Genomic DNA, 22,030 nt, shown 5'->3' with positions numbered 1-22,030 from the left:
ATGTATAATTATTAATATTAATAATTAATATCTAAATTATTTATTATTTATTAATAATTAATTATTATTATTATAACCCCAAATTAATAATGCACTCAGATTATAATTTAATAATAATAATAATGGGAGGACTGAATTATTGTTGTTGTTGCTGTTGTTGTTATTATTATTCCCTCATCCTTTGAAACTACTTCAGTTCTTTTGCAAAAGGCGCCAACCACACTGCGCCCGCCCGCGCGAAAGTGTGGCGCGCATGCGCTCTGGAGAAGCCTCTCCGGAGTCCCGCCGGCCTCGCATTCGCTCCCCCCTCCTCCGTCGCACTCACCTTTTGGCCCCAGGAGCCACCGACCTCAACTCCATTGGTTACTGCCCCCAATCACGTGACTGAATGCGCTTGTCCAAGATGGCGGCGCCCAGGGCTGCTGTTGACATGCTTCCGCGGCTGTTGAAGGGTAAGGAATTGGGAGAGGCTGAAGGCTTTCTGCCAGAGCGAGGAAAGTGGAAGACTTGCGGGAGGGGGAGAGGGTTCACAGAGGAGGAGAGACTGCGCATGCGTTACCTTTCCCTCTCCCTGGGCCTTTATAAGGGCAAAATGCTTATCACCCTGCCTTCTGTTCTGAATATTTATATAGAACTAAAGTGAACATGCACCTGAGGAAGTAGACTCAAGCCTACGAAAGTCCATGCTACCAGCTTCTTTTCGGGCCGCGCTGGTAAAAGTGGACAATTATGGCAACCCTCACTGGGCGACTATTGGGCCTCCTTTCCCAGGATTTGGCCTCCATTTCCACCTTCTGCCCAGGGGGAATCTCAAAATGCCCTCCATTTGGAGCATCGCCAAGAAGCATGAAGTTACACCTATATGAGTGTTTTCGGCCTGTATCTTGTCACGGCCTCCATTTTTCTAGAATGTCCTCCCTTCTGCAGAGAGGACATATATAGTCACCTGCTTTCAGTTAGTCCCAAGGGTGCAAAAGACACTGCTTAAATAATCCAGTTTGAGACCGCTTTAGCTGCCCAGTCTCAGTGCTAGGGAATCATGGGAACTGTAGTTTGTAGTGGCACCAGACCTCTCTGACAGAGAAAGCTAAATGTCTCACAAAACTACAGTTCCCAGAATTCCTCAGTATAGAGCCAGGGCAGTTAAAGTGGTCTCAAACTGGATTATTTCTGCAGTGTGTTTTGGATCCTAGTGAAGCAAACACTGTTTGTTTCCCTTGTCTTTTAGGAAAGATGCATTTGACATATAGTACTATATTAATCTGTTCAAATACACAGTACTGGTTTCATTTATTCGCAGCCATGCTTTGTTGTCAGGTGGTTTCTGATTTTTGGCACCCCTAAGGCAGAACTATCACAGGGTTTTATTAGTACACAAAGGGATGATCTTGTAGCACCTTTGAGACTAAGTGAGCAGGAGAAGTTGTAGCATAATCTTTTGTAGATTTGGTCTACTTCCTCAGGGTTTTATCGGCAAGATCTATTCTTAGGCTGAGAGAGTGTGACTTACCCAAGGTCACCCATTTGGGTTTTTGTGGCTGTCCAGAGATTCAGAGCCTGGTCTCCCAAAGCTGAAGTCCAGTGCTCAAGCCACTACATCACACTGGCTCTTCGTTCACACCAATTCAAACACTCCTAGGCTGCTTCCCAGTTTCTTGGGTGGAAGAGGAGGAGATAAAACTATACCAAAGATGAATAAACAATGTTAATGTAATGTAATATAGTTTATTCGGTCTTTGACCAGTATAAAAATAAAAGAAAAGAAAAACAGCATCAGTATAATTTACAATATACATTGTACATACCTGGGCATGAATAGTACTTAAACAATTACAGTTACAATAATGCCGGGTCAAATCATCTATGCAGCAGTAAAATTTTCATTTACCAATTGAGGGCGGATTTTACACACAATGTAGCAGAATTTGGCCACCTTACGGATCATACTAGGGTCACGACTATCCAGAAGGAGGCGTAAGTAAAATAGATCGGTATTACCTGGGAATTTGTTTATGATCGGATAGATCAGTTGGTTACGGACATCCCTATAAAACGGGCAATAAAGGAGAACATGCTCGGTAGTTTCAATGGCGCCTAAGTCACAATGGCATAGTCGGAGTTCAACAATGTTAAGTTCTCCATGGCACTGCATTTTAAATTTGTTAATTGTGTTCTCCCGAGCGTGCTTTTGTTGCTGACTCTAGTCATATGAAGAAAATGGGTTTATGTGCCTTAACTGCATTTCTTGCACTTCCATATATGAAGCTGCTTTATTTTGAAGCAGAAAATTGGTTTGTCTTTGATACTGTCTCATATAGCCTTCCCCAACATGGCTGGCACTTTCCAGATGGGATGGTGGTGAGAGTTTTTGACGAACAAAACTAGGAAGATGGTTAAGCAGGGGAAGGCGAGTGAAAGCTTGGGTCAGTTACTTTTTTGAACTACAACTCCCAGAATCCCCCAGTTGACACTGCGATGGGCCATGCTGGGGAAATAAGGAGCTGGAGGAATGTGGGTATAATGTCAATCCCCCTTCAAAAAAACCCAAAAAAACCCAAGTGTCCAAATTCTGGCTGGTCTACTCTTTCCAAGGGGCCCCTGAGTTGTGCTGCCTGAAAGAATGGCAGTTCCAATGGTTGCACCTGTTACCCAAGCATATGCACAACTTTGTCACTGCCCTGTTGTCTGTTCTGGTGATTATTACACGAATATAGATGTAATCATTTATTGTTTGAGATCTCGTGGTTCTTTATGGACCTAAGCTTTTGATGTGCATAAATAACTTTATACTAAATTGATTATAAAAATATTGCTTGAAACTGGACAGCCTCTGTTATGGCTTTTTAATTGAAGAAGGGGATCTCAACAGCCATTTTCAGCTTCATCTTGTGTAGTTAAGACAAGAATTTGCCTGTTGTTAATTTTCATTGCAGGAGTAGTACTAATAGGCTGCATCTTAAAGTAAACAAATACTGTAAAGTTTGTAATAACATATTGTGTGCAAGTTCAGATGTTATTCCTATAAGTTAAGGGGTGGTATTTTGTTTCTCTGGCAAAATATGTACCTACTTCATTAAGAGAATTTTTTGTGATGTGGGGAAGGAACTTTTGTCATTCTGAATATTGTACTGGTAGCATAGCAAATAAGAAAAACAAAGGATAACAATAAAAGTATTCAAGCGATCCTCTGTGAAAATGAAACTAGGTAAAAGTATGTAAAAGTTCAAAATAAAGTCCTTCAATAGGATTCATCATATTGAAATCACTAGGCTCTAAGTTTGTGCAAGTGGAGCAAAAACTGTGGAGCATCCGGTTCTGTTGAAGAAACAGGAGACATGTTTCAAGTTAGTGCACAATCTCATACATGTTTACACAGAAATATGCCTGGTTGCTTCAAGGGAGTTTATTCCCAGCAAAGTGTGCAAAGAACTTCAATTTTCATTGCAGCTGACTTGGCCCATTGATTTTTGCTTCAATAACTTTGTCTGGATTGGGGTCCATGTTTGGAAATGAAGAAAAGGTTTGCTGTACTGGTATTTTTTTCATTAAAAAAGAGAGGTTTAAGCATAATTTTAAAACAGTACATTTGTTGTCTGTCTGAGCTCTGATATAGTCTTCCTATGTAGATATGATTGATTATACTATTGTAGTAGATTGTAAATGTTCTAATTATTCACTGAAACAGTTTTCAAGTATTAAAAATAATTGCATAAGAGTAATACTCCCATTGCTAATAACAAAAATCAGAGTAATGATTTTGAAAACCATCTTAAAGAGGCATGAGAGACAGCATTATCCTTATGCACGCTGATTTACTGATTTTGAAAAGCTGAATCATTATGGAACCGGCACTCTTCGCATCTTCTTTTAAGTGGCTCTTAATCTTCAGAAATATTCAGTTCCTGGATAAATGCTTGATTTTATATTTGAAATCCAAAACCAAATAGGAAAGCTATAATTTTTTCCCTTATTTGTGACTTTTCGAACACGAAGGATGTTGACCTAAAGGAAAATAATGATGTTTACAAGAAGTCACTTATTTAATAAATCATCCCTTGGCTCTTGGCTGATGCTTAGGAAAGCATATTTTCTTCCATGATCCAACAAGCAAAAAAGAAAAGGTGGTGTATCATTAAATTTGCTGCTGATAATAAAGTTAAATTTTATGTGATATCACTCTGTATGCATTTTCAGGTTTAATACCTGCATTAATGAAACCATTAGTTCATACAGTTTATGTCACAATATTAGAAAATAGGTCAGAGCCTTAATTGGAATGCTGCTTCATGTATTCTTTTTAAAATAAGCATGTGTTACAACTCTTTCTATCGATGATTTTTATGTATCAGTATCTGATGAAAGAGCAGAAATCAGGGAACAGAAATAAATGGTCAGTTCTTGAAATGTCCCCAAGAACAGTTGTTGGACTGAGGATTTTAAACATGTTCATAAATGATTTGGAGTTAACAGGCGAGCAGCAAAGTGACCAAACCCTGTAGGGTAATTTAAGTTTCATAAGGCTTTAGCCTTTGATAAAGAAACAAAAATATTAAATATCAAAAATGTCAAAGCCAAGCCTGTTAAGGTCTAGCTTTATATTAGCAGTGTAGCAGAAATGTCCCTAAGAACTGAGACTGACGCCAAAAACAATACATGTAGCTTGTAGTTCAATCAAAAGTTTATTAATGGCTTTAATCTATATTTACATAAAGGGCTATATTCTAATCTAGCTAGGAATAGTTCTTGTAGAAAGAAATCTTTATCTTACTATCTTTCCAAAGAAAGTTGAGAGAGGAGTAAGATGGAAAACCAACAGTTCAGTTGAAAATCTTGAGAGAGAGTTTGAATGGGGGGGTTACATGCAGGAAATCCCTATCTAAGGAGAAGGAAAGAGCAAAAGTCTTTCAAAAACACTAAACCATTTAAGGTAGTCAAAGCAAAAACAGGAAATATTAACACTCCTATACTATTTCCCAATCTGCCCAATTATCAGTCATCCATGATTCGCTGATAAATACGATATTCTTAATATCAGAGGTGGCAAAATTGTGACATTTACAGGATTTGAGCGCTATTTGTAAAAATAAACCTATAATTAGAGAGATGTTGACAGTTTATATTTTAAAAATCATACAAATTAAAAACGAGTAACAGTGTTGGAATCACAGACCTGTATTTTGTATACGGTAGATATTGCCTCTATTGTAGTTCAGTTGGTTTGGAGGGATCTCCATCCAGGCCAGAGTCACATTTCTCTTGGGAGTTTATCACATGGGAGGAATTTCTCTTAATTTCGAATGAAAAGAAAGTGGGCCCAGAACACATTCATGTGAATTCGCTAGTTCAGCGAATTTACGTGAATTCGAATTGCATTCGAACTGACTCCCCATTGCCCAAAATAGCTTGCCATTGCCCAAAATTGCATGTGGTAGTCTATCACGCATTAACATGAACCCCCATGATTGCGTTCGGATTAACTTCCCATTGCCCGAAATTGCGTGTGGTAGTCTATCACGCAATAACGTTAAACCCCATGATTGCATTTGGATTGCCATTGGATTATACTTCCAATTTCCCTTGTCTGATAAACTCCTTGGTCATGCAGAGACCAAGACAAAAGGCAATGAAATTTAAACTTCGTTAGCAGCAGAAAAGTAATTCCTTTTGGGATCCAGGGTCTCTCCATCCCTTGTGAAGTCACAAGCCCCTTTATTAGGCAGAGGAAGTTGAATTTTTCAAGTCTCTGTACCGCTATATCTGGAAAAAACTTTTGATGCTGTATAGGTAAAGCTCGGCCATAGCCCATACCAAAACTTTTACCTTTGTTGGAGGTAAAACCTCAAAGTTAAGTCCCAGTCCTTACTTCCCTCTTATTAAAGCTTCCCCTTGGCCTGCACTGAGATCCCTCCAAACACAATAGAGACAACATCTATACAAAATAGAGGCCTGTGACACCAGCACCATCACTCTTTCTTCCTTCTGTATGATTTTTTTAAAAATTTGCCTGATAAAGAAGCCAGGAAAGCTTCAAAAGCTTGCATTCTGTGTTTTATTTATTTTGGATGGCCAATAAGGGTATCACTTTTTTTGTGGCTTTTGTATTATGTTTTATTTTGTTGTATGGCCAGAACAGCTACTCCTGAGTATGTGTGCATCATGTAATTTATAGAGGTAGACAATTTTACAGAAAAGCACATGGCTAAATTAACTCAAATCAATACAGGGGCCTGGGGTTTGGTTCCAGGATCCTCAGAGGATACCAAAATCTGTGTATGCTCAAGTCCCATTAAATGCAGTGACACAGTAAAATGGTATCTCTTATATAAAATAGCAAAATCAAGGTTTGCTATTTGGAATTTATACTTTTAAAAAATATTTTCAAGCTGTGGATACTTGAATCCGTGGATAAAAAAATCCATGGATGTGAAGGGCTGACTGTATTTTCATTTGGTAATTAAGCAGAACATGAAGTTCTTGATAGCTACTTTCTGATTGTCAACCCTGCATGCCATGAATTTCAACTGTCCCTATTGCTCTTTTGAAAACCTAGGCGTGGGACAGACCGGCCAAAAAGGACAGTCTCCCAGCGCCTAGTTTTTGTCCACGTAGAACCCACAGCCTACAGACTGCGGGATTTCCCCGCGGACCAAAAAGAACCCACAAAAAGCAGGTTCTTCTTGCGACGTCATAATGGCACTGTGACGTGCAGACACTATGTGTCCAGCATGTAACGATGGTGGTGCCCATCTGTACAGGGTGCTGCCATTTTGACTCCGTCGTCACGTGCGAGGGGCATCTAGAAGTGCTGCCCCTCGCACGTGACGAGGGCGTCCTTTCGCGTCCGTCTGGACCAGGCCCTAGCAACATTAACACACACCACTGCTCTCTACGTAATTGGTTCCATTGCCCAACTGCTTTTAGGGTCATGAACTTCCTTTTAAGGTTCAATCAAAATTACTCTCTTGAAACTTCAAACTACTGGACCTGATCCTACCTTCTGGAGCAGCAAAAAACAGCCTTGCCTGTTGCCTCTTTCTCTCTGTGACAGCCCTTGAGGTTTTAAAGAGTACATTCATGTCACCCCACAGTCTTCTTTTCACCAGGCTGAACATGTGCAGGTCCTGCAATCTTTCCTCATATGATTTATTCTCTATAGCCTTGTTGCCCTTTTCTCTGAACCCACTCCAACTTGTCTGTATCCTTCCTAAAATGAGGTGCCTAGAACTGAATGCACTACTTGGAATGAAGCTTTGTGCTGCCCCAAAATCACATTGGTTTAAAATAATGGGGTTGGTGAGCTTAAGGCTGAATCCAGGAGCTGTATGTGCCCCACAGGCCACAGTTTGCTCACCTAAACTCCTGACAGCACAATCCTGTGTGCCTCTATTCAGGGTAAGATCTGTTGAATTAAATGGGACTTCAAGGTAAGTGTGTACATGGTTGCAGCCTGAATACATATACATTTGCATATCAATAAAACAGTAGTATCTGGTTTTCAGGATTTAATTTCACACTTTTTTATGCAGCAGGATGAATCTTAAAGTGACATAATTGTCTATGCTGCAAAATAGAAATGGAATATACACTTTGAAAAACAAGTGAGAAAACAGATACACTGCATGATCCTGTGTTGATTGCAATCAGTATTAAGGCCATAATCCTCAACGCATTTGCTTAAGTAAACATGTTTAAGAGTGTGCAAAGGGACTAACTGAGTGAAAGAATTTGTAGCATAAGCTTTTGTAGACTTGGGGACGAAACAGACAGACCCTTTGAGGTGGCTTCCCGGTGGCTAGGGGACGTGTCATTTAGACGACGCATGCCCCCAGGCCGGCAGGAAGACACTGTGAAGCTGTCCACCCACATGGTGGGTAGCTTTACAGCGCTTCAGCAACATGGTGTTTATATACCACACGCCACAGGAAAAGCCAGTGTTTTGCTAGCTCAAAAAAGAGTGGTTTTCTGCCGCTTTTTTTAGGGTCGGCAGAAAGCCGGATCGGGGCCATGACATGTGGTTGCCACAGCCCTGATCTAGTGATCCAAGTGGCAGCATCAAAGTACTCCTTCAGGGCCATCTGTTTCGGCCCTGGGTCAATTTTCTCAGATGAATGCATGCATCTGTGGAAGTAGACCAAGTCTATGAAAGCTTATACTACAACTTTTTTCACACTGTCTCAAAGGTGCTACAAGATCCCTTTGCATACTGATATTCCACACTAACATGGCTATGTCTCTGAATTCTGCCCCTGTGTTTAAGAGTATTGTACCAAAAACACATTTCCACAAAACAAAGACCTGCTGAATTCAGCACTGTGGACCCAAATCCTTATGTAACCCAGGGGCTAGTGTTATGAATGTTCTTATAGTCTTATTGTATCATATTTATGGCCTGTTTTAGTTTTGATGCATATTCTTTAACACTCTGCTATCTATTCGACTGAAGAGCAATTTTAAAATAGTTTAAATAAAGACTGACTCCCTCCCCATAGGATATACTTTGGTGTCATCAGTCTAGTTTACCCCCTTAAAAGTCCTCTTCTTTAGAGCCAGCAAAGCACCGGATCAGGGCCTCAGTGTGTAGTTGCTGCAACCCCGATCCAATGCTGAAAGGGGCGGTGTGGAGCCACTCCTTTGGGGTGGTCTGTTTTGCCCCTTTGATTCCTTCTCTCCATCCCCTTTGCCTTTTCAACAGTCTGTTAGACTTTGTTATTGTTATGTGCCTTCAAGTCATTTGTGACTTATGGTGTGACGCTAAGGCAAACCCTATAACAGGGTTTTCTTGACAGAATTTGTTCAGAGGGGGGTTGATCTGCTATCCTCTGAGGCTGAGAGAGTATGACTTGCCCAAGGTCGCCCAACTGGTTTCCACAACTGAGCAGGGATTCGAACCTTGGTTTCCCAGAATCCTAATCCAACACTCAAACCACTTCATGCCATGCTGGCTTGCTACATTATCACAAAATTTAATTCTGATGATAAAGGCAGAGTACTTAGAGGCTGGTTTAAATTAGCTTTCTGATGATCCTCAGCCAAAGCCAGGATGCAGAAAGTAGTGCCTGACACCATAAGGTGGAGATCCATGGAACCATGGTTTGCCAGTGCTCAATTGCTTTTGCTTGCAGTGGGAGATAATACCACTTCTTCTCACTAGGAATGCTTGTGACCCCTCAGAATCCCATCCCATCCATCTTGCACTTCCCTGATTTTTCTTTTCTTTTTGGAAGTTTGGAGCTTGTACCCCTTTTAACCTTGCTGCCAGAGCTATGTGTACTGTATAGAAGTTAGGCATAATATTAATCAGCTAGGGTGACCAAACTGTTATATAAATATGTACTTTTGTCTTCCCATAGGAGCCTGCTTGGGGCCTGAGATCTTCACATAAGGCCCTTCTCGCAGTCCCAGTACCCAGACAGGGCAGTCTGGTAGGGACACAAGACGTGGCTTTCATGATGGCTGCTCTTAGACTCTGAAATTCCCATTGTAGGGAAGATAGAATGGAGATCTTTTTGCTTTCCATCTGCTAGCAAGCAAGGACTTATTCTGACAGGCTTTCAATAATTCTTTTTTTGTTTTGTTTTGTTTTGTTTTTCCTACTGTGCTTTTACCAGGGTGCTCTACTGCTTTTAGCTGTACTGTTTTAAAGCTGTTTTTAAAATTATTTTAATTGTAGGTTTTAAAAATAGATGATGATGATGATGATGATGATGATGATGATGATGATTTATTTCATAAAACCAAGAAAAGATGGTGCTGTTTTTAGTCTTTCTCTTTTCTGATGGGTACTACTTTCTCAAGACACTAAGTTACCTATTTTTGTACAGTGCGTGGTAGAAATTTCAGTTGTTTTTTTAAAAAAATCCATATCACAGTGTTTTTAAAAAGACATAATTCAGCAATTACTATATGGGGTTGAGTAGAATGATTTGGCTTTCGTCTGTCTGGTCTGTATCTTGGAGTTATTGCCTGTTGCAGAAAGAAGCCCTTTGGCTAAAGTAGTGTGCTAATTTCATTTTTTGGTCTTCAGTTACAAACCCCTGACAGGCTCTCTGACCACTACTGTTATCTGGTGGCGCCGGTATTTCATCAAGGTTAGACAAGCGGGCTACCTGGACGTAGGCCCAGCTGCACTGTTGTAAACGATGAACATGATCCCTTGTGTTAAGGAATTTAGAGCTTTGTAGTACTGGGATTCCCAAGGGAGTCAAAAGAATCCTGTGTTCAAGGCTCAGTTCTTGTTTTCACCTCTCTTTTTGTGCTTCATACATATAGCCTTACGAGTCTGAGCTATTGGACGTCGCCCCAATGAAGTCCCTTTTCAGTTGTCAGTAACTTCAGTAGACTGGCTCTCTTTAAGTAACACAAATACAAACCATTCAAGATGTATTGCCTTGATTGCTGTTTACAAGGGATGTGACAACAGTGACAAAAGAAAATTGAACTTATTTCTAGCGCTACTTCTTAATTATTTTTTAACATTCCGGGAAGAATTAAAACTAATACATAGGTTAACAGTGTTTGTCTATTCTGTCAGTTTTGAGTGACTCTTATTCCCTTAAAAAAATTTTTTTAAAAAACCTGGTTGATTAAACAAAGGCAAAATTTAGCAACCATTGTTGCTGTACATCTTTGAGTCACTTCAGTGAATATTGTATGAGGTTCTTGAAAGTTTGAGTGCACTGAGTTCATAGCATAGTGGTAGGTAAACTTCGTCCCAAATGAAAGAGGACCCACGTTTTGTCACATATTTCCACATAAAAATGTTGCCATACTATTAATTACATATTTACAGCCATATTTACTTCTTCCTGAGCAGAAAAAAAGCTTTTGCAGCTTAAGTAACTTGCAGTAAAAGAGGATTAAAATGTTACATTTTTTTTTATATTACATTAAAAAAAAAAACAGTAACAAAATGCAGTAATAGCAAATAAAACCACATAGTTTATCAGTGTAAACAGGGGGTATGCACTATTCTTATGGCTAGGTCTGTTTTGATGTGAGCCTGAACCTGTTGCATGCTTGTAGTGAACGATAATTGGGCTGATTTTTTTATTAAGATGGGTGGGAAATCAGTTACATTGCAACTCTTTAAAGAGACACAGCTGTCTCTGGCATTTCAAAAGGATGGCAGGTTGTTGGTTACTTTTGCTTCTGTTGTATAATTACAGTAAGGAATGGGGAGACACCTGTGGAATTTTCTGTTTTAGGGGCCTGGATAGCTTGACTGCTTTCAGGTACAGTAGGCCTGCCACATCAGTAGACTAGTGATCCGGGAACTGAAACATCAATGTATTGCCATGACCCATATTGTTCCTTTTAAAAATTATGAATTTATTAATATAACATATTGCCTTATATAACAATAGATTATTCACATCCTATCTGAAAAGTGTCCTTGGCTATTAATTTATTCCAGCTTTTAGTGATGGTTTCAGCCAAGGACTTCGGATATTTTTGACTGAATATTTCAGTCTAGTTCTTTTAGTAAAAAAAGAGAGTGAAGTCTTTTGAAAAGTGGTCTCAAAATTCTGGATTTTCTGATTTGGTAGATGGGTCCTGGGCAATAATATGTGTTATTTGCTTTAGTTAAAATGCAGCAAAATACAGTTCAACATCTGAGATTACTAGACCTCCTTGCCTAGATGTGGTATGCCTAATTGATTTTCTAAATCTAGGCTTTTTATTAAAGACAAAATTGTTTGTCATTTTTCACCAGATTTTAAATTTGGCATTTAAAGCATTTTCAGAAAAGCACACAAGCTATTTTACCCAACACTGACAACTTTAAGGATTTCCAAATTTTAACTTTAGATCTCATCCAATTGGTAGTTTGATTATAATTTCTAGGAATAAGTTGGTTTAAGTGTTCAGTTATTGCGATACTTAAATATGTATCCCAAAGGGTTCAATAGTAAATTTGTCATTTTTTGCCATTCAGCCTGTTGTTTTACTGAAGCATTGAGAAATAATCATTTTTATTTTTAGTAGTTTATCCTAAAGCCAGCATGGGCATTAAAGATATCAAAAGATATCCGCCCTTCAGCGCCAGGAAGGATTCTTCCAGATTATCTTGGAAAGTTAAAACATCATCTGCAAATAAACTATTTTTTGCTGGTGATTATTAATTTTGGAGACACTGATGTCCATATTATCCCTAATTACATTGACCAAGGGTTCAATTGACAATAACAGTGAGAGTGAACAGCTTTGCTTAGTGCTTCTGTGCAAGAAAATAGGAGTAGAGAGTTTCTCGAATTCTCACAAATTTGCTGCCAAAGTTCATCTTTTTAGGGCTCCAAAGAGGTAATTCCATCCCATACTGTTGAAGCGTTCTAAAGTATCTAGAAACATCAAAGTTAATGGGGTTTTTGAAAAGGTTAAATGAAACACCACATTCAGTAACCTTCAGATGGCATCAGGGAGTTTTTGAATTGGCATGAAACCAATGTGATCTGAATTAATATAGTTTGTAATGAAGGTGCTAATCCTGGTTGTGGATAATAAAACGCTGGTGCCTTGATAACTATTAGTCTGAACGTGGAAACATGCAGGCTATTTTCATCTCCTTTGAGGATGGTAATGATCCTTGGAATATGCCAAATTTACGGAAAATAATTTAAATCTATTATTTCATTACATAGCTTAATTAGTTGAGAGGGGCAAGTTCATGATAAAAGATTTTATATCAGTAGTTTCAAGGTTTTTATCCTTGTGACTCCCTTCACATCTACATGTGGACATCACCCCCTCCCACTCAAAGTCGTATTTGAATAAAAATATTTTGTTTGTATAGTGTGTGTATTTTCATTCAGACATTCATGTATATTAATATTTTAACATTTTATAAGGAAATAGCTCTCCTCCTCCTTCAGGCAGAGGCTCCAAGCACCCTCTTTGCCTTTCTCTTCCAGGACAGAACAGGTTTGGGAAGAGGAGAAGGAGGCATCAGGGCACCCCCTTGAGCAACTCTCACATGACCCTGGACAGGGGGTTCCCACCCCTACCATTTGAGAAACACTGTTTTATATTATTCCCCTGATTATCTGGCTTCAATTTAGAAATAACATCTTTAAATCCATTTTCATGATAGGCTGATTAATATTAAGAGATCAGATAAATTCATTAGTGTTAAAAGTAGGTACAGTTTCTTTTGAATAAAAGCTTGGCATAAAACTCACAAAATTCCTTGGTGTTACCTGGGGTTGATGGTTTTAACATACCATGAAATGATCTGCAATGAATTTGTTTTCTGACCCCCCCCCCTTTTTTTTTAGCCATTCTAACAAGGAGTTTGGAATTTGTGTCATTGTTTTCATAAAAACATGCATTGATATGCTACATAGCTGTTTGAATTTTATATAAATTTAATTCCTCGAGCTCTACATTTTCTTTGAAGTAGGTAATTACATATTGTTGGATCTTAATTAACCTAGAAGAAAATAACAACCAATTTAACAATAACAAAAAAAAATACACAATATGTGGAACACAACCAAGAGTAAAAGAGCTTGTCCACAAAAGTAAATTGGCTGTCAGAATAAAACATGCTGATCTTCTTTGGAGTAACACAGGGAAACTTTCATGTTTAAGTTCATCATTTAGGCATTCCTCAATTAAATTTAGACTTTAGAGCACATGATACATATTTATATTTTACTGATATTCAAGATATCATAGTGTTAAAGATTTAACATGATTAGATGATTACAAAACATTGTGCATTTAAAGGTAAAGTGGACTAATGTATAAGATATTAAAATCTTGGTGTCTTGGTTGATTAAGGCTATTAGTCTGAACATGAAAACATGCATATATATAAGAATATATGTAAGAACGCAACCTTAAGCAGTTTGTAAGTAGGTAGGTGGACTAATTTCTAGTTTAATCATTAGTACATTTATAGTAAAAAAGAGAAAAAGACAGGGTACACAGGTCGTACTGGAGTTGTTTTAAAAAGTAACAGTTGATAAAATGCAAGCAGTCAACAAGGCGATCAAATGATATATTGTACGGACAGGAAACAAAAGACTGAAGATGGCAGTTCAAATTGAAGAATTATGTTGTAGATCTAGTCAAGTGACAAGAGGATTGAGATTGACAAATTATGATCTGAAAATCCTGAAAAACATTCAAGGCATTGTAGGTGATCTGTGGTTTCCTCTTATGTCCTACTTCTTCAGAACTATTTTTCATTCATAGCCTTTATCATCTGCATCCAGTTATGATGCTGGGTTTTCTTTCTTGTGAATGTTGTCTCAGTTCTCTAGGAATCACAATGTCTAGTGCCTACAAATATCTAATATCTGAAATGTGTTGTTATGCATGATAATTTCTTTAAAGCGGAAACCCCTTCTGTCTAATTCCTACTGATTGGGACTGGGATATGAACGGTTTGAATTCCCACCTCTTTTTCAATATTTCAGAAACAAGATCTTGGAATGCCAGGACATTCTTCCTTCTTCGGTTGCTTTGTGCCAACCAACACCATAACCAGATAGTTCATTTCTTTCTCTTTCACCCATTTTAGACTCTTTTGTAGTCAGATAAAAGTCTGTTATAGTATAATCTGCTGTCCATTCTAATAATTTAGATTTCTAATCTTAGTATGTTTATTGTTGAAATAAACCTATATATAAAAAATCTCAAGGTTTTGCCGAAACTAAACTTTCAGACATCTGCAGCTAGCTGTCTAGCCATTGGAAGTTTACTTTTTGATCAGCAAGCTCTGCTTTTTTAAAGAAAAAAATTGTGCTTTTAAAAAGATCTTTCTGGTACAATATATGGACCTAACTTTAAAGAAATTAGACGTTCATAACAGGGGTCTCTTGTCATAGTTTAACTCTGACTGACATACTGTACTTAACACTGAAGAAATTGGTGGTCCAAAACACACTGCAGAAATAATCCAGTTTGAGACCACTTTAACTGCCCTGGCTCAGTGCTAGGGGATCTTGGGGAAAGTAATTTATTGCGGCACCGGAGGCTCTCTAACATAGAAGGTTAAATGTCTCACAAAACTACAGTTCCCAGAATTCTGTAGCATTGAGCCAGGGCAGTTAAAGCAGTCTCAAACTGGATTATTTCTGCAGTGTGTTTTGGACCATAGTCATAAGAGTGGGTAGGCTTTCATTAATTTCGTTAATTAACTTTCATTAATGATGGTTTCATGTAGATTCAAATTGTTTTGTTTTGTTTTAAAGACTGGGCCGTGAATTTCTAATTCTTGAAATGGAAATATCTTCCGACAGATATTCTTTACATGTCTTTCTTAAATTAAAGAGTGTGAGATCAGGAACCAGAGAACTCTGGGGGTGCTTCTCTGAAAGGTATGAAGCAGACGAGGATGCTTAGTCTACAGTCAGGAAGATATTACCCACTTATTTGGCTGGTTAATTATTTTGCATTTGTAAAGCTCTTTGAAGATAAAAGTGCTATATAAAAATGTTAAATAGCATTTCATGTACTGTTGTATTGTAGTTTAACAGGTGCACCTTTTCCTCCCAGGAGAAAAAAAAAATCAGTCATTTGGAATTCCTTAACAATTAAAGAGACTAAATGAAATCAACCTTTCCCTTGATTTAAATTAAATAATCTCATTTCTTTTTAACAGAATTTTATTATTGTCTATTATTACTGTACAACATTTTTATAAAGCAGCATGTCACCAGGTCACAAAATGTGGGAGGGTCAGACTATGAATCCAGGATTATGGTTAGTTTTGGAGTGAGAGATTTGACTAGGCATCTCTTGCAGACTGTCCACTGTAAACTTTTAAATATTCATTATTTATTCATTATTTATTTCTACATGGAATGGTTTATTTATATAATCTAAATTTATAAAGTACAGTACTGCCACTATTCCAAATGTGAATAAATTTCACTTACATAACTTGCATTTCTCCATCTGACAGCAGGGTTTGCATGTCATGCCAGCTTTAATTGGAGCAAAGTACGCATATAGTACATTAGAAAACAATATTTTAGAACTGGAACTCAAAAAGCAAAACAAGAAAGCAAAATTATAACTGCAGATTATTTGGGCATTTTACAATAGGGAAAGGTAAAGGTTTCCCTTTTGACAAGTTTGTCTAGTTGTATCTGATATAAGGGGCAGTGCTCAGTGCTCATCCCTAACCTCCTAAGCCGAGGAACCAGCATTGTCAAAGACATTCCCTTGGCCCTGTGGCCAGCATGACTGCATGGAACACTGTTACTTTCCCATCAGAGTGGTACGTACTTGCACTTTTACATGCTTTCCAACTGCTAGGTTGGCAGAAGCCGGGACTAGTGATAGGAGTCCACTCCATCACACAACATTTGGGCCTCAAACTGCCGACTTTCAGCATCCTAACTTCTAAGCCACCACATCCCATGTTTACAACATGCAGCTGTACATTAATTTAGAAACCAGTTTCTGTTATCTATGGGGATGAAAGAGCAAACTAAATGAGGGATGTATTGTAGGAGCTTGGAAGTAAACTGTTCCAGTCTTAGATCTTACTGAATGAAGCTCTCTTGTTTGGAAACTATAGTGCACTTTGACATCTTGTCTCATGGAGCTAGGATAAGGAGGGTAACGGTGGCCCTTCAGATGTTTTTGGCAGACAGTTCCCATCAGCCCAAGCCAGCACAGTAAAGAGTAAGGGCTCGTGAAATATGTTATCCAGAAATATCTGGAGGACAATATCCCCCCTCCTCCAAGGATGTCTCTTGATATGGTCATGTAAATATATAAATAATAATTTGAAGTTATGGAGATTATGGCCCCAATGATAATGGTTGCCTAGGTCCTGCGTTCTCTGCCTCAATCAATTCAAATTTGTATTAAAAATGACTTTTTCTTAGAAGTATCACTATTTGTATCTTAACAATTCTGTGCAGACTGCAACAGAAGGATTAAGAAGTGGAAAAATGCAGTCCATATTGGGGTGGAAGGTAAGTCCGTAATTCATCAAAAGCTAACAAATAAATGTTCAACAGCACTTCAGCCCTTACAGTCCTCCATATTAGCACTGTCTTGGAACCCGGCAAAAATAGCAAAAACTACTAGTGAAGTACTTCTTGGGATATAAAGCATCAGGCAAAAATAACTACCCTCTCAAAAGCCAGTAGTAACCTGCAACTTAAATCGGAAGACTTGGAAAATGACAGGCAATGTTAGGGTTTAACAGTCCATGGAATTCCAGAGTCTGTAGACAAAGAAAATCCTTTAGTGCTTCTCACTATATTACTCAATGATCTTACACAAATGTATGAGAACATTATATTGACAGTTTTATTATTAACTGCCTTCAAGTTGACTTCTACCCATGGAGACCCTATGAATAAGAGACCTCCAAGTCACCCTATCCTCAACAGCCCCGCTCAGTTCCTGCAGAGTCATGGCCATGGCTTCTCTGATTAGGTCTAGCCACCTGATATCTGGTCTTCCCCTTTTCGTACTGCCCTCCACTTTACCAAGCATTATAGTCTTTTCTATTGAGTCTTGTCTTCTCACGATATGAACAAAATACAACAGCCCCAGTTTAATAATCTCTGATTCCAGGGAAAGTTTGAGTCTGATCTGCTCTAACAATCATCCATTGGTTGTTGCCATTGGAAAGAGCCTGCAGGAAAGCAGTAACAATATGAAATAAAAGTGGCAGATCTGTATTTCAGCTTCTATTAATCACAATGGCAAAAAGCATTTAACATTTTCCTGCTCTCAAGTTTACTACTAAAAGACCTTGGTGACATTTTCTCTTCCTCAAACTGAGCCAGACACAGATCCAGGGACCAAGTCAAAGAGAGAGCCAAGGGGGGAAAGTGAAGCTTAACACAGTAATAAACCAAGTTCTGGATATTCATCAGGATTTTTACTTAGAAGATTATACTGCTCTGAACTCATTCATCTGAGACCATACAATTAAGAAATACTATCTTCTTTGATGTGTTCACCTTGTTTCCTGTTTGAGAAATACCTCCAAAATGATAAGTAGGTTGGATTGGATGTACATGACACTGAAGTGTGTATTTCTCCTCAGATAATGGGTTTAAGTGTGAGCCTACCATAGTTTGAGATGGATTTTCTGCCATCTTCTATCCATGTAATAGGCCCATATTGCCATGGTAACTAAATACTTCTAGGGGAATGTTCCTGATAGCAGATTATTTATAGTTTTCTGTTTGTTTATATGATATGTCATTGCACCTATTTTCTTAAATTTATTGTAGTAAATGGTATCTAGCCCTGTTTTTTAAAAAACATTAATATGCCCTTTCAATGGGGGATGTAACCCCCCGATAAATGTTTGTTTTCTGATTGGATGATATATTTATTATAGCAGGGTGGACAACAGCATAGTATCTAGGGACCCGTTCCTCCCCTCCAACCGCACAGTGGGCTGCATTCCACCAGCGGTGCTTCCAAATACCTATATTTTCAACAGAGATCTTCCCAGAATGGTGACTAGAAGTAATGTCACATCACATCCTATCATCAGTTTGAGAAGGACTCTGATAGAAATAGAGGTAGGAGGGCTTTCTATGTGGCACTCTTTTTTTCTTCTTCTTCATGTTTTAGGGACCATCCTTGTGCTTTTCAGATGAAAAAATGCCTGAAAACTGCAGCATTAAAAAAAAAAGGATTAAGGCAGGTTAGAGGGCTTTAAGGACTAGTGGAGAGCTTCAGATTGTAAAAATAGGGTCCAGAGGTATATGTGGGCTGTGGGCTGCTCTTTACCCATCTCATCTTAAAGTAAATTAAGCCAGATGTTGTTGTTTTCAGAAGGTACATCACAGAAAGAGGGGAATTAAGTATAGACTATTTGTGAAGTCGAAGGCTTTCAAGGTCAGATCCATGGTTTTTTGTGGGTTTTTCAGGCTCACACAGTATATATAGACCCACTTTTTCCAGGCAAACATTCTCTGAAGATGCCAGCCACAGATGCTGGCAAAACGTCAGGAAGGAAATCTTCTAGAACATGGCCACATAGCCCGAAAAACCCACCCAAAAATATAGACTATTTAGTCAACAGTCTGCAGCCTCTGGGTCCTCCAAGTACCATGAACTCTCTGTTTTCTCAGCAAAGTCTACTGTTCATAGTAGATAATTTGATGGCAGATCCCAATGGTAGATTTATTTTTTCTAAAAGGTAGCTTGAGTAGGCAGTGGTATACTTTCTTCTATTTACTGCCAAATTCAGGGCAACACAAATTTGTACATTGGGCTCTTGATAATAAATTCAAAAATGCTTCTGTGATTATTTGTGGGGGTTTCAGCATGATTGTGGACCCAAAGTTAGTCACCTCCATTCCTGCCTTCTAAGATTATCTGCTACTGTATGATTTACTAGACATATTCAGGTTTTCCAGCCCAAGGATTGAAGGCTATAGGCACTATATGCTTATGAGAATATATTACTGTACATTTCAGTATCTTTTTCTGTAGCATTCAGTATTGTAGTACCAGACATAGGCCACTAATTTGTATCAGAGCAATCACCAACATAACTCACTTTGAATCTAAATTAGATCAATCCTCTGTCCCTACATGGAGATTTACATCCTTTCTTGCTGCAGTACTGTTAAAAATATTGTTCTCCTTATATATCCTTAGCTTCTCCATATAGTTCTGTTTCTCGAGCTTAGTAGTATGAATCTGTTTCTTACATTGTCAGTAAATTCTGTTGAGATATTGTTCAGATCATATTTTGGTATAAAGAATTCAGAGATATCCCCCAAACATAAATAAACTCAACAAACAAACAAACATGGCAGTTAAAGTGAAGTCAAACATCATTATTTCTATAGTGTAGATGCACCCTAAATTAATTAATTTAGGGTGCATCTACATTAATTGATTCTCCATAGCTGAATTAATTCTCCATAGCTGATTCCAATCTTGATTCATGACAATGTGCCCTAAGCTCTTTCTATGCACCCTTCAGTCTTCAATAGTATAGTTAGCTATTGTAAGAAATCATTTATAAAGTGCCAGAACTATATCTTTTGCCTGCTTTCTCTATTGTAACACTAAAAGTTCAAAGTTTTTGGGTCCCCTGCTGAATCATTTCTTTTATTGTGTAGAAAATGTAGTACTGGAATTTCTATAACGGATGGTCCTCAGCTTCTAGTACTCTTCCTTCAATTGCTCTCCTTTAAGATGTTTTCCTCACAGATAAAAATCAATCAATCAGTGATCTCCCAAGTAGCGAATTTTAACTCCTTACTTGGATGATATAATACAGGGTGCAGAATGACATGAATCAAAGGAGAAATGTGGGTGTCCATTATTTGCTCTAAACAAGGGTCATATTGTGGAAAAAAATTCTATTTATTTATTCTGTGCTTGGCTTTTGGTAAAAAGGCCAACTTAAAACAGAGTGTCCTAGCAATTACCTCCCAGTGTAAGGTTTTTCCTTTCAAAAGTGGAAAGAACTGTCTTATCTGAAAGGAATCATCTTATCAGTTTCTATTTGGCACATACAACCTTCTCTCCATCATTCTCCAGTACATTAAACTCACTGATACTATGTTCACTATTACTTTTAAAGATGTGAGTTGTCAGAACATTCTTTGTCAGACACGTAAATAACCTTATGATAAGATCATAGGGGTCCAAAACATACGGGCCCAAAGGAGAGGCACAAGACCGTACTGGCATCATTCATACCAGGACCACAGCAACCGCATGTGCCTTGTCTCAATCCAGGCTGCTGGCACAATCCTAAACTGGGTTGCTGGAAGGAATGAGTTCTTTTTCATTGGTGTGTGGCCTTGGCACAGCTTCAGGCTGTGTTCAGGGCATGTGTCATCTAAACGCCATGCCCTCAACACAGGCCTGAGTTTGTAGGACCTGAGCAGAGCAGTGAAGGACAGGGGGTCTTGAAGATGTCTCATCCACAGGGTTGCCATGAGCCAGGGTCAATTCGAGGGCAGTTACCAACAACAGTCTTCAAAACACTGATTAAAAACTTTTGTGGTGGGGGGGTCACCACCTTTAATGGGAATTCTCATTCTGGGGGCTAATAGGAAAGTGAGTAAAAATATTGTTACCAATATAAGAGGAAGAGAGAGAGAGAGAGAGTAAAGGCTGTGGCACTCCTTGTTTGTCTCTGGATCCATCCATTTGCTGGATGATGCTCCACTGCTGCAGTGTGGTTGATGGTAACCCCCCCCCCTTCCCTAGTAGTAAAATTCAGTGGCACAAATTCATATCATCCATTTCAGAGATGAAAACTGGGACACATGTGGCCAAGAAATATCAGAGTGGAGTCACAGGCCCTATTCCTACTGAGCTATAAAGCAACAAATCTTGCTGCGAGTCTGGCTTGGATCGAGTTCCCAAGTTGTATTCGAATCACATCCATCATTCCCATTACAAAAGGGAGCAAACAGACTCGGTTTTTCTTGTTCCCATTGATATGTTCTCATTCCCATTGATATTTCTCATTTGTATTTTGACGTGGACTTTTTTGTTCCCTGTTCCCATTGCCTGTCTTGAACCGTTTTTTCTTTTCTTTTTTAAGCTGTCAATCAAGCGCTTAGGCGATTAGACGTCACAGCGACGACAGTTGCTACGGTGCATTTTGACGTGGGCTGTTTTTGTTCCCCGTTCTCATTTGCGTCTTTCAAACCTGTTTTTCTGTTTTTGTTTTGTTTTGTTTTTGCGGTCAATGGATCGCTGAAGCACCTGAGCTCTTGGGCAGCTAGGCCTCATTGTGATTGGAAGAGGGGAAGAAGAAGAGGAGAAAGAGGAGGAGGAGGAGGAGGAGGAAGAAGAAGAAGAAGAAGAAGAAGAAGAAGAAGAAGCAGCGGCTGGCTTGGTAGCTAGAAAATGTGAGGAGACAGACTGGCCATGCAAACCCACTGGGAGACCTTGGGCAACACACACTCTTTGAGCCTCGCAGGTGAAAGTAAAGGCAACCTCCCCTGAAGAAACTATGCCAAGGGAACTCTGCAGGGTCACCTTAAATCTGAAAGGAGTTGAAGGCACACAACAACAACAACAACAAGAGGAAGAGGAGAATAGGAGAAAGAAGATAAAAAAG

The 22,030-nt window shown here is 38.7% G+C and overlaps 1 protein-coding gene across 6 annotated transcripts in view; it reads left to right on the top strand.

The window, feature by feature from the left end:
- The first annotated feature begins 301 nt into the window (after window positions 1–301).
- Window positions 302–22,030, top strand: part of METAP1D (methionyl aminopeptidase type 1D, mitochondrial) — a 102,728-nt gene continuing 80,999 nt past the window's right edge. For 4 of the 6 annotated variants that reach the window (XM_042447203.1, XM_042447202.1, XM_042447199.1 and 1 more), the window contains exon 1: window positions 302–452. In XM_042447203.1, coding sequence (XP_042303137.1) covers window positions 389–452 — 64 coding nt within the window. In that variant the 5' untranslated portion in view covers window positions 302–388. The remainder of the gene's footprint in view (window positions 453–22,030) is intronic. The other 2 variants (XM_042447205.1, XM_042447204.1) reach the window with 2 other exon arrangements.

Source organism: Sceloporus undulatus, chromosome 1, assembly GCF_019175285.1.
Source record: "Sceloporus undulatus isolate JIND9_A2432 ecotype Alabama chromosome 1, SceUnd_v1.1, whole genome shotgun sequence".
NCBI lineage: Eukaryota > Metazoa > Chordata > Lepidosauria > Squamata > Phrynosomatidae > Sceloporus > Sceloporus undulatus.
The sequence above is the reverse complement of the archived record's forward strand: the minus strand, read 5'-3'. Positions and strand labels throughout refer to the sequence as shown.